This window comes from Thamnophis sirtalis, unplaced genomic scaffold, assembly GCF_051295495.1.
Source record: "Thamnophis sirtalis isolate CommonGarterSnake01/CBP01778 unplaced genomic scaffold, rThaSir2_p1.2 scaffold_3, whole genome shotgun sequence".
NCBI classification, from domain to species: Eukaryota; Metazoa; Chordata; class Lepidosauria; order Squamata; family Natricidae; genus Thamnophis; species Thamnophis sirtalis.
The window spans coordinates 73968516-73982315 of record NW_028261383.1 but is presented as its reverse complement, the minus strand read 5'-3'; the positions used below and the strand labels follow the sequence as shown (position 1 = coordinate 73982315).

The 13800-nt window shown below is 37.4% G+C and overlaps 1 protein-coding gene across 1 annotated transcript in view; it reads left to right on the top strand.

Annotated features, from left to right (window-relative positions):
- NISCH (nischarin) overlaps window positions 1-13800 on the top strand; it is a 45305-nt gene extending 31505 nt beyond the window's left edge. Inside the window, exons 14-21 of the mRNA XM_014059194.2 lie at window positions 680-798; window positions 1250-1299; window positions 1660-2973; window positions 3609-3783; window positions 4769-4922; window positions 6045-6173; window positions 7844-8005; window positions 12382-13800. Coding sequence (XP_013914669.2) covers window positions 680-798; window positions 1250-1299; window positions 1660-2973; window positions 3609-3783; window positions 4769-4922; window positions 6045-6173; window positions 7844-8005; window positions 12382-13010 — 2732 coding nt within the window. The 3' untranslated portion in view covers window positions 13011-13800. The remainder of the gene's footprint in view (window positions 1-679; window positions 799-1249; window positions 1300-1659; window positions 2974-3608; window positions 3784-4768; window positions 4923-6044; window positions 6174-7843; window positions 8006-12381) is intronic.

Sequence of the window (13800 nt, the reverse complement as noted above, 5' to 3'; positions counted from 1 at the left end):
AAGTTATTTCTCTAGCACAGTCTCTACTCCTTTCTCATCACTTATGTAAGCTCTTGTAGAAATATTTTGACAGTCTTTTTTATGCATGCTGCAAAGTGCACACACTTCTGCCATGAACAGTTTCCACAATGCTTCTCCCACAACTCAGTGATCGGAATGGGAGGTCATCAGCAGAAAATTAGATGCCTCCCTCATTTGATAATTTATTGCAGGACATACTCCAAATGACTGAGTATGGAATAATATATGCTTCCACACATCGCATATTCCAAGTTATATGAAAGACTTTCAAATATAAGTTGCTTAAATTGTTTCTGAAGTAGGTATACATTTATACATACCGATTGATCATATTTATTGTTGTACAAACAAATAAAGCAGTTTGGGTGGAGAAAAGATGCCAAAAATTTCATGTGTTTAAATAGATTGGTTACAGTGTAAATTCAGTTGGAATGTTAACTCTGCCACAAAATGCATATTGTCTGTTAGACAGTATTTTCTGTAGTCTTTGCCATTGGAGCAACTTAAAATATAGGATGAATCAAAAATTACATTTAGAAATAAAATATTCCATTGTTAATAAGAAAAAACACTTCTGTGAAATAGAATATAGTTTGGTATATTTTCTGTGTATCAATGTTTGTGTATTTATTTAACATTAACTGTTTCTGTTTTGTAGAAATAACACACAAGAAAACAGCCCTAACCCGTAGTTTCTCATCAAGTAGTTTGACTCCTAAAAGCCATACAGTTACCCAAAGATGCCCTGAAACACCAGACTCATGTAGTGCAAGTCAGGTAATGGCATGTTCAAATATTTTATACCTTTTAAGATGGGTTTAAGTTTCTTGAACTGGTTTTCCTTGGACTCGTCAAAAAGGATTCTGTAAAGTAACTTCTGGGTAGAGGAGATAATTTTACTTACATAGTATAGACTTTCTATATACTGAATTTGTGACCATTTTGTATCTTGGTTAAAAATACAGATAGTTTTCACTGAGACCACAATTGGGACGGCGACTCAGTTGTGAAGCAACTGTGCTCATAATAATTATTCATAAAAATTTTGGGCTGCCTGACTGCCAACAATTCTGGATGGCTTGTAATCATTAAAGCATTTAAAGCAAAGAACAGTAAGAAAATATATACATACAGCACAAGACAGAAGAATAACGATGCCTAACAAAATAGACCCAAAAGGAAACAGAAATATCAGTTATCTTTTCTTTTTTTCCCCTTTTCTTTGAAGGTATCTGCTCCAGATTTGGACTTTTCTGATAAAAGCACACATCGCATGTGGTGAGAGTGCAGTTTCAGTTTGATATTCTCTTCTATCTGATGAACTCGGACATAATATAAAATGCCTTTTGCTGCCTGATTCTTTGAAGAATAAAAAACAATAGCAAAACTTTATGAAATAGCTGACTGAGGCATAGCTGCCCTCCTTGCTTTCCCCTTTTTTTGCATTACTGTAGAAGCGTGGGTAAATCCATAAGGCTTCTGTGTGAATGAGCTTTATGCTTGCAGTTACTTTTGGTCTGTGCCATATGATTCAGTTGTTGAGAAACAAAACTAGATTTTGAAACTTTTTAAACTCAATGTTTTAAATTAGGTTACTATAGTTTCCTCCTTTCTTTCTGTCTTTCTTTCTTTTTAAAGCTCGGGATATCCAGAAGAAGGACCCGATTCCTTGCCTGACTCCCTTAATACTGTTACTCTGCCTTTCACTTGTATGTCATACGCTACCACAAATCAGGACTTTGTGCAACATCTCTCTACCTTGATTGCAGAGGCCGTGGGAAATGTGCCCCTCTTTTCAGTGGAAACAGAGAACATGGGAGATCTTTTGAGTGACTCCGGAGTTGCAGAAACTGAAGATGGCTACTTTGAAATGGGACTTCATGAAGGATATCAGATCTCTAAAGTGACTCCCACCTCAAGTGGTGTGCAGATGACCCAAGCAAAACAGGATAATGTAATCAAAATCCTCTGGAGTTTTTGCATTCAGGTTCATAAAGGACTCAGGCAGTTTGCTTCCTGTTTTGTTTTGGCCAGTAATGTGATAGCTGTATTTGAAATTGTTCAAGATTCCAAAGGAAATTGCCAGCATATACTTTCTGCCTTGAAAGTTGTACTTTGCTTTCCATACTCTGACCTCAGTGAATTTGGTTTTTTAATACCAGAAATATGTTTGATGCTCAACATAAACAATGGAGAAACCTGCTTGTGTGTTGTGTCAGACACTCAGAATCTGCAAGATTTCTATTCCTGTTTACACCAGTTTCGCTCTCAGCGCTATAAGCCTGCTTTAACAGGTTCTGTACTGTATTGTGGCAAAGCTAGTTTGCAAGAGTTTGTCTACCAGCTGATGGGGTTTTATCATATTTCATCTGAAAACACAGAGATAAAGGGTTGTTTCCCGGTTTATCTCTTCTGTCATCATAAAGCTGATGGTCAAAAGGAACAATGTCTGCCAGAACTGGGCAATGATGGTAAAACCTGTTGTAAGCATTGTGGTTGCTCTGGATTTTACTCTGCAATTCATAAATCAGCTGGAGAGAGCCATTGTATGCTGCATCCTTGTTGGATATTTCTTACACCTCACCATCTACACATAGTTAAAGTTGATTTTAATATACTGCCAGGTAAATTCACGGACTCAGAGAATGCCAGGAACATTTTCAAACTCAATAGAATTCCACTGGCTTCTGTTCTTTTGCATCCCACGTGTTACTCAGTTCAGCAAGAAGGTTCGTTTTCAGACGGCTACGTCCTGGAATTGATAATTGGCTTCAGATTTGTCACAGCAATATTTGTCCTACCTCACGAGAAATTCCATTTTCTGAGAATCTATAGTTTTCTGAGGACCCTTTTGCAAGACATCAAGACTATAATTATTTTCAAAGGCGCCAATCATGTAGAATCAGTCAGAAAGTCTTTGACGGACTGTTTAAGGCATGGTCCAACTACAAGGTAAGTATATGCATTTTTAAATTAACTATTCAAAACCTGAGAGTGAATCAGATTTTTTTTTCAACATAGACCACCCTGCTTTGAATGACTGGGTGAACTGGACATTAACATTTGATTTACTATAAAATCCATGTATTTGCCTTACGCTAAATAAATAAAATGGTTAAAGGTACTGGATTGGAAACCATAAAACTCTGAATTTTAGTCCTGCCTTATGTTCAAAGCCAATTCAGTGGCTTTGGGCCATTCATTTTCTGTCAGCCCTAGGAATGGGGCAATGGCAAAATACTTGCAAAAATGTCAAGAAAACTCCAGGAACTTCTCCAGGCTGTTGCCAGGAGTCAAGCCTGACTTGAAGGTATAAGTATTCAAAACATAAAGGAATAATGAGAGTTTTCAGTTATTTGAGTCATATCTTGAACTTGATTCTTGTTATTTATATTAAGTTGCCAGATATTTTAAAAATAGCTTTGGTAAAGAGTTCTAATATCTATAAAGTGTATGTAAACTGTTCTATGCAAAATAAATTGAACGCCATACTATTCTATGAAAGAGTAATAAGATGGAATGCTTATAATGTACCTTCTGTTTTATTTGTATTTCTCTCTGATAGTGTGCACTAATCTGTTTTCCAGCTTTTGCAAGCCTCATTTGCCATTCTCATCTTTGTACCCATCTGAATTTCTGATGCAAAGAATTACTGATGAGAATCAAATTCCTATGCACCTTTCAGTCTCTCCATCTCTTCAATATGTAGCTGGACTAAAAGAAAAATACATTATGGAATTTTTCCATAACAGCATTGCTGAGGTATTACTACAAAAAAAAAAATAAGATTCCAGGAGAGAAGCAGTGCTAGTCTGCTTTAATGGCTTTTGAAGATCAGCAAATTGGACATCCTGGAGAATCACTCATTTACTGAGGTGTTAATGTTTATAGGGGAATGGGTTCAAGATATATACCGTATTTTTTGCTCCATAAGGCGCACCTAGCTTTAGAGAAGGAAAACAAGACAAAAAAAATTTCAGGTGAAGCCTGAGAGGACCACACATAGGTGTCCTCTCATATGCCATCTCTGCCTATTAACTCCTGCACTGCGGGAAAGAGACAGAAGAGGCAGGGTTCAGCACTGTAAAAGGAGCCCACTGCCACAGCCCAGCTGCTATTCAGCAAAGATGCAGACATTTCCACCCACTTTTTTGGGGGGGGGGGGGCGGAGTGAGTCTTATGGAACAAAAAATACGGTATATATTTTTCTTTTCATCCAGTCATAGCGTTTGTTGAGATAGTACAGATGGGAATATAATATATTACTAATATTGGCACTTTATAACTGCAGTAAAGTAGATTTCTTTAATTGACCTATAATAAAAATGGCAGACTAAGCTGCAATCCCTAAAAGTCAGTGTTCAAGAAGTATATATTAACAATCTGCATTTTTTTAAAGGATAAAGAACTTTGTACTTAAATTGTAAAATAATGGGGATGTAATTGGGTCATTGATAAGATACCAGAAATATCAAGGTGCATCCCTGAATTGAAAGTGTTGATACACAAATGATGACGATGCTGAAGAATCACTACAAACATTTAACAAAACTCAGACGTTATATAGATAACTTAGTGAGATAAAGAGGAAGGAAGATGAGATATCTATTTTCATAGTAGAATTTACACTTGCAAACACCCTGATATGCAAAGTAATAATAAAATGTTAGTCTTCCTTAGTCAAGTCAAAGAAAATACACCCCAAATTATACTTAACTAAAATATTAACTGTGTTGTCAATTTATAGGTCGAAAATGAAGAACTAAGACATCTCATGTGGTCATCTGTTCTGTTTTATAAAGCCCTGGATATGGAAGTGACAGCTTGTGTACTACTTTCAACTAAAGCTATTTACTTCTTGTTGGATGATTCTGTGACACATTCTAATGATCACCATTTAGGTATAGTAGAACAGGCTGGTTCCTGGCTTTCAAAATGTTTGTGGATTTTTAGTCACACTAAGGCTTATACAAAGGTGCCATAATTTTAAGCTCTTGCTTTGTACCTATGGTATTCCATTAATTTTAAAGCAAAAGTTTGAGGAAGCCTCATAGTTGGTGGCATGTTTGGGAGTGACAGGCTTCCCTTATATAGCTTTAACAGAATTATGAGGAAGTGTTTTCAAAACTTCTCAGACAGGAACAGGGTTTTTAATTCTGATTAAATTTTCTTTTAAAACTTCTTACAATATTTTTACTTGGTAACTCAGAAAGTAGCGGGTGGTACAAGAAGTGTTGATACACAGCAGAATTATATGGGTAAGGAGCAGATTATTATATTATTGGTGTCAGTGCACCCATCTGGTACTGGTTCATGTTATCTACATGATTCAGATTTAAAAACCTACTGTATTTTTCGCACTATAAGAAACATCCCCCCCCCCAAAGTGAGTGGAAATTTCTGTGTGTCTTATGGGGGCTTGGTGCGGCAGCAGCCACCTGACACTGCTGCCGCCGCTCACCTCCGCCTCCAGAATACTGTTGATGAGCTGTTCTAGTAGGCAGTGGGTGACCGCAGTGATTGGTGGCAGCGATCCCCACTGCCTAGAACAGCTGATTGGCGGTATTCCAGGAGGCTGATCCAACCCCCAATCAGCTGCTCGGTGGTGAAGGCTCCAGCGTTCCCCGGTGGTGGCGGTTCAATTGACCAGTGGTGGGTGCAATGGAGCAGAGCCCAGAGAAGCCACGTGCTGGGCTGCGATAACATGCTGAAGTTGACCAGGCTGTTTGTTGTTTGCTGCAAGGATGCTAGCCAGATGAATACCTGATGGATGCTGAGAGGCGGAAGCAGATTTTTTTTCGTGTTTTCCTCCTCTAAAGCTAATGTTTGTCTTATGGTCCAGTGCATCTTATATTGCGAAAAATATGGTATTTGCAAGAGTAATACATAGCTGCACCTTCAGTAATGGCTTGTTTCAGATAAAGATGCCATATGCAATTATGAACATTAATTCTTCTGATACCTGAAACTAATTATTTTTAAGGCAATTAGGTATTGACTACTGTACATTTATTATCCACTAGGCTTTTGGGGCACTGATGTCTTGGGCTATGAATTCAGCTCTTTCCATCTCACTCCTTGCTTAGTTCTAAAATTAAATGATCTGCATTCAGTGAACATTGGACTTTTTGATCAGTACTTTCGACTTACTGGTAAGTTGCATTGAGATTTCTTTCTTTCTTCATTCCTGCATTTTGTTATCAGCATATTATTGATAAAAAGGTGAATCCATTCATTATTCCTAGTACAAGGCACAATTTATAGTGGTTCTTTGTGAGCATTTGAAATAATATGTAATTAGCAAAATTCCTTTCTATGGGTTATATAAGGAATGCTTTCCCTATAGTCCTTTTCCCTAGCACTAGTGTGTAGGAGAGATGGGATTCTCATACCACATGTTACTTCCTGAAAGACTAAAAGGAATAAATGATGGGTGAAAATGAAATGAATTCTATAGCATCACTTCCTGATTGTATAACATTGAAATTGAAATATGTGACAGCAGAATCAGTTCTTACTCTAGAAATAAACCAATCTCAAGAGATAAATAAATCCAGTCTTGGTTATGATTGTGGCTATGGTTGTGGTTATGGCACTTATTCATTAAATAGTAAAATTTTAAATAGAATTAAGCAAATATTCACTGGAAAAAGAATTTAAAAATAGAATTATTAAAGTAACAGTGATTTAAAGGGACTTCCAATAGACAGACAAAGTTCAATCAGACTATAAAATTATGCTATTTAGAGACAGTTCTATTATGAAGAATTTACAGGTTGCAAAAAGAAATAATCACTGGTCCTGTATGGAGACAATAATACCATTTAATATGAATTAAATTATTAAACATAAACAATCTTATTTCTGAGGCTGGAGTGCCTTTTTTCAGCTTCTTCTAGATTACAATCTTTTATCAGAGGCTCAAGAATAGTTTCTTGTTCTACCCAATTTCTTACATTTCTTCCTCCTCCTAAGAAACTCACTGTAGTTTCAAAAGCCCTCCTTAATCAATTTGGTGAATTGAATTTGGTGAAATGTTCCTTTTGCTTCATATTAATCACCTCTTTGGCATACAGATATAGATTTGATGATCTTGAGATGATGCACATTGAGAGTAACTGAATTCTTGTCAAGGGAACCCCATTCACAGTAGTATATACTTGTAACAAGTGCACAAGCTGGGACAAGCTACGCCAAGATCAGACTAAATTCAAAAATGCTAGAGAATTCCTGAAAGCTTGGCACTTGGACACATCAGCCATCAACATTGCAAGTCGATAAACGACTTTTACATACCTTTCAAAAGAAACGTAAAAGAAAAAGACCAGAATTTCCCATTGCTAGCAGTCAACACTCAGATAAATAGGGATTGACACCAGGATCAATACCAGACAAACAATCAAGCCGTAAAGAACAATCAACAGTAAACAACAGCCTCGTCAAGAAATTACCAAGGAGACAATAACAACCCATTAACATTGACAGGTTAACTTGCACTGCCATTCCTTTCTAGCACAAAGTTGTTACCTATTCTGGTAATGAAACTCAAGGTCAGAGCGCACTAATCCTGAATTACGATTTTCTCTTCTATTGATAAAGTATACAAACTGGACATTCCCAAAGCAGTGTTTAATAGAACAGCATGTGCCAAACTGAATGAAGAAATGATAATATTTGGAAATTGTTATAATTGTTTCACTATATATTTTTGATTAAGTAGTATGTGAAATTTATATAAAAGTTCCACAATATGTATATGTTTAAAAGCTACCCTAATTTTGTAATAGTATTAGAAAGAATCTTAGTTTTGTGTCCTTTTCAGGGCATTCGGCAGAACATATATTAACCTGCCTAACCAGAGACAGTTACAGTACTCACGCTTTTATCCAGCACCTCATGGCAGTGCTCTCACTCCTTGCAAGGACACCATCACCAGAACCAGTGGATAAGGACTTCTACTCTGAATTCGGGAAGAAAAATACAGGTAAAGTGATTCACAAGCATTTTAGTAGGCTAAATGTATATATTTCATCACACCTCTCTAGGATAATGTTCATTTGATTTGCTAAGGTTTTACCTTTTAATAGCAAATCATCAAGAATGGCATTTAGCGTTTGGAATGATACATATTTTTTCTTCCTAACATTTTCCTGAAAGTTTGCTTTTTTAAAATCTCGATAGGAATTGAGCAACCAGCTTGTCACTTAAGCTGACGTTGTGGGCTGAGATGGAGTGACAAGCCCAAAATCTCCCATTGAGCTTTCATGCCTAAGGTGGAAGTAGAACTCTAATTCTCCTGATTTCTAACATGTTGCCTTAACCACTAGACAAAACTGACTCATTTGCAGTGATACATATATTAGTATCTTTTGTTAAAACTAAAGTAGGCAAGTCCAGTTGAAGTAAAGACATAGTATCCTGAATGCTTTTGAACAATTGGGTTGCCTGAGTGAATAGAACAGAACAGAATAACGAGAGAAGAGAAAAAAGGAAAGGAGGAAAGGAAGGAAGGAAATTGAGGACATACAGGTGAAACTCAAAAAATTAGAATATCGTGCAAAAGTTCATTTATTTCAGTAATGCAACTTAAAAGGTGAAACTAATATATGAGATAAGACTTATTACATGCAAAGCAAGATAGTTCAAGCCGTGATTTGTCATAATTACGATGATTGCAGCTTACAGCTCATGAAAATCCCAAATCCACAATCTCAGAAAATTAGAATATTACATGCAGTCAATAAAACAAGGACTGTACACAGAACAATATCGGACCTCTGAAAAGTATAAGCATGCATATGTACTCCGTACTTGGTTTGGGCCACTTTTGCAGCAATTACTGCCTCAATGCAGTGTGGCATGGAAGCTATCAGCCTGTGGCACTGCAGAGGTGTTATAGAAGATCAGGATGCTTCAATAGCGGCCTTCAGCTCTTCTGCATTGTTCAGTCTCATGTCTCTCATCTTTCTCTTGGCAATGCCCCATAGATTCTCTATTGGGTTCAGGTCAGGTGAGTTTGCTGGCCAATCAAGCACAGTAATCCCACGGTCATTGAACCAGGGTTTGGTGCTTTTGGCAGTGTGGGCAGGTTCCAAGTCCTGCTGGAAAATAAAGTCAGCATCCCCATAAAGCTCGTCTGCGGAAGGAAGCATGAAGTGCTCCAAAATCTCCTGGTAGACGGCTGCATTGACCCTGACTTAATAAAGCACAGTGGACCAACACTAGAAGATGACATGGCTCACCAAATCAACACAGACTGTGGAAACTTCACACTGGACTTCAAGCATCTTGCAGTGTGTGCCTCTCCATTCTTCCTCCATACTCTGGGTCCTTGGTTTCCAAATGAGATGCAAAAGTTGCTCTCATCAGAAAAGAGGTCTTTGGACCACTGAGCAACAGATCAGGTCTGTTTTTCTTTAGACCAGGTAAGACGCGTCAGTTTTTCTTTAGACCAGGTAAGACGCGTTGTTTGTTGTCAGGAGTGGCTTGACAAGAGGAATATGACATTTGAAGCCCATGTCCAGGATCCGTCTGTGTGTGGTGGCTCTTGATGCACTGACTCCAGCCTCAGTCCACTCCTTGTGAAAGTCCCCAACACTTTTGAATGGCCTTTTCCTGACAATCCTCTCCAGGCTGCGGTCATCCCTGCTGCTTGTGCACCTTTTTCTTCCACACTTTTCCCTTCCACATAACTTTCTATTAATGTACCTTGATACAGCACTTTGGGAACATCCAACTTCTTTTGCAATTACCTTTTGAGGCTTTCCCTCCTTATGGAAGGTGTCAATGATGGTTTTCTGCACAACTGTCAGGTCAGCAGTCTTTCCCATGATTGTGATTCCTACTGAACCAGACTGAGAGACCATTTAAAGGCTCAGGAACCCTTTGCAGGTGTTATGGCTTAATTAGCTGATTAGAGTGGGACACTTTGAGCCTAGAATATTGCACCTTTTCACAATATTCTAAATTTCTGAGATTGTGGATTTGGGTTTCCATGAGCTGTAAGCCATAGTCATCACAATTATGACAAATCACGGCTTGAACTATCTTGCTTTGCATGTAATGAGTAATGAGTCTATCTCATATATTATTTCACCTTTTAAGTTGCATTACTGAAATATATGAACTTGGTACTTGCTAACACAGGAAAAAGAGTTAATGTAAATTGGAATCTCTTCTCTTCCCCGGAGAAGACATTTATTATTCCACATACTTTCTCATGTCTATTGCTTTTTCACAGGCACTGAGTCTGATGGCGAAAAAATATTGGATATTACTCCTCAATAAAAATGAAAGGGCATAGAATTGACATAAAGTGGTTAGCAAACTCAGGAAATCCTTGACACATCCACATACCAGCAGTGTGACAAAGAGTTTTCCACTTCCCTGTAATTCATTTTCAATTTGTCCTTATTCATTCAAGCTTTGAGAACTTTAAAAATTAGATGATGTACTCTGACTTTGGAAATCCAATTTCAGTAAGGAACACATTCAGGCCTTGAAAATACATTCACGGTTATCGACAGCAAACTCAGCTCCATATTCTCATTGGATTATCTGCCCACATGTCTTCATAAATAATTTATTATCAAAAATCAGCTGTGATTCACATACATTGTGGAGTGAGTGAACCACTCACTGCTCTCAGTGTGGAAGTGCATACGTTCCTTGGACACTTCTCTTTTGCATGGTTTCAAATTGCTAATAATTAAAAACAGCAGTTAGAATGTTATGTTACATTATTAGGGGGCATTCCATGTGACCTTTGCACACCACGCATTTGGTGATTGAGGCAGACCTGAGATTTAAATTGGTTTTAAGCAACATTTCTACTTAGTCTTTTCTTTAAAAGAATCAGAAGAAAATGTGCTGATCTTCTTGGGTCTGGTCTAAAGAATTAAAACAGGAAAGGAGGATAGAATCATTTAGTTACTGGATGCAGACGCTATTCTACTACTCTCCTCATGTTTTGAAAGGATACTTCCTTCACATGCCAAAGTAATAAGATCGTAACATCTGGGCTTGCTCTTTAACACAATATTATTGTGTTTTGTCATTTCTTCAGTATTTGTGCCATTCAGTATTTGTGCCTAAACTGCATCTGAATGATTGTATTCCCATAACTTCTGTATCATACAATTCTTCAGAAAAGTAGACTAGCCCTAAGAAAAAGGTAAAATTGTAAATACGCCATGTTGAAGCACCAGTCACAAATGAAATGGTGTGGACAAAGACATATTTTAGTGTGGCCAACTAAAGTAGTGATAGTAATGAGAAAATAGGGCAGTTTAAGCTTAGCATGAATCAGTGCGGTATGGGTATTGCTATGCCTGAAATATGTATGACTTTGCTTCAACGTGTCTACTCAGCTACAAAGCTCACTACATAGCTTTGCACCAATTGCTATCTCTCCGCCATAACGTATCTTACAGTATTTGTTTTGTAAAAGCACATACAAACCACTTCAGACCAAACCATATTAAACAATAAGAGACATCTCCCCACAAAGTTTCAATAAAACTTACTCCACAAGCTTAACTTTCTTTCGTGTAAGTATTTCATGAAGAATATCTAGGTGAGGTTTTGCTTATTAGATTTATAGCTTGTTTTCTTGTTCAGCAGCATACACAGAACTTCCTGCTTGCCTTTTTCTGCAAAACAACAATCCTGTTAAGTAGATTGGCTCAAAGAGAGTGAGCGACATAAGGTCGCATCACTGAGCTTCAAGTGAACTTGATGTGCCTGGCTCAGCCACTGCACTTCTCTTACCTGCTCAAGAGTGTTAAAAGTCTGAACAAATAATAAAATTGTCTCTTTCCAAAAACAAAACAAAGAAATGATCAGTCTTATCATAATCCCATGTGACCTCAGAAAAGCCTGCCATGTATTCCCACTACCTAACCTATGTTGTCAGTGCATATACCTCTGCTTATCTGGCTATCTGGGATCTTCATAAAAATAAATAGGAAGAACATACCATCCTAAGCAGTTTTAATAAAGGGCATTAATTAAAAGTAAGGTGGAAAATGTGTTTATATTGGAGTGGTCAGGTTGCTTGACACTAATTGTTTCAGTAAGTATCAAAATGATGTACATCTGTTATTGATGTCTTATGATATATGGTAGTCTGAAATTAAAAGGAAATAGTTTACCTCATGAGTACATGTAGCATAGGTGAATTTTCTGATTCATAATTCAATTTCTTTGTGTGTGATGTGGTGTATGTCTTTTTTATTCTTTATGTGTGTTTTTAATCATTTCAGAATTTAATTTGAGAACATTTTTTTTTCAGGGAAAAAATGTTCTGAATTAGTTCTAAATCTAATTATTCAAAATCTATGACATTCTTTATTGTTTCAGGAAAAATGGAAAACTATGAACTGATTCACTCTAGCAGAGTGAGATTCATATATCCCAATGAAGAGGAAATTGGGGACCTTGCGTTTTTGGTTGCTGAGAAGATGAAAAGCGTCATGAAATCCCCGTCCCTGAATCTACTCCTTTATGTGTTGGCATTTCAGGTCAATATTACAGAGGGGATTGCTCAGGCCTACAGTTCCCTCCAGCCTAAAACACTGATCCTAACTAGCTCAGATTTGTTTCTTTTCAACGAGGACTACATCAGCTACCCACGGCCTGAGTTTGCAAAAGAGCCACCAAAGAGGGATAAATATCAGCTTGCAGATGGAAGAAGAATCCGCGACCTAGATCGGGTGCTCATGGGCTACCAGGCCTATCCCCAGGCACTCACGTTTGTCTTTGACGACATTCAGAATCACGATCTCATGCAGAACCTGACCTTGGATCACTTTGGCAATGTCTTCAGTTTCCCTAAAGGACAGGCTGCACAAGAGGGTAATGTCAGCCAAGAGGTGCTCTGGTGTGTCTTTATCCCAAGTCCTGATAGCCGCGAAAAACTGATCTCACTACTTGCTAGGCAGTGGGAGATACTGTGTGGTAGGGAGTTGCCTTTGGAGCTCACCGGATAATCTCGTTGGGTTTATATTTCAGCTCATCAGGTCTACCGATTATGAATTAAAGCACAGTACTGACTGAATTAACCCTGGCTCAGCATTGTCTTCACAGCAATGTCACGTTACACTAGGGTGATGGGTTTTTTTTCCCCCCTGTGCATTGCCATTGGTATTTCTTGTGCGGTGGGGGTGGGGATGGGGTTTACTACACAACTTAAGCTGCTAAATGATTATCTTGGGATTTTCTAAACTCTGTTTTTATGTAGCAAGTAACATGTTCCAGATTCCTAAATAAGCATTCTAGGCCACTGTATGGAATAAAAGGAGTCAGCTTTCATATTTCCATTTAGGGCTGTTAAAGTTTCCACTGTGTTTTTTGTACAATGCTATTCTATACAAATATATACACACACATAAAAATAATGGTATCAAAAGTTGCTTGTGCTACGTTAAGGTGCAATGTTCTTTGTACAAGATGTACATTGCTTATACTGCTAATAATTATTTAATGATAATTTCTTATAATTTTTACATTTTGTCTTTTTATGATGTATCATTTTTTTTTAATTTTGTCAGCTAATTGTGAACATGATAGAATTCACCTAATTGAATGTTGATTTTACATGTGATTTAAATTTTGACAAGTTCGAAAAAAGTTACTGGGTTGATTTCAACACTGCAGACAGAATGATTGGTCAGGAATGGTAATAATTATTTGATGCCAACAAATAATGAGATATTTGTTGTTAGCACCTTGTTTCTGTTGCCAAATTTCTCAAAAATAATAAACTGAATTTTGACACAA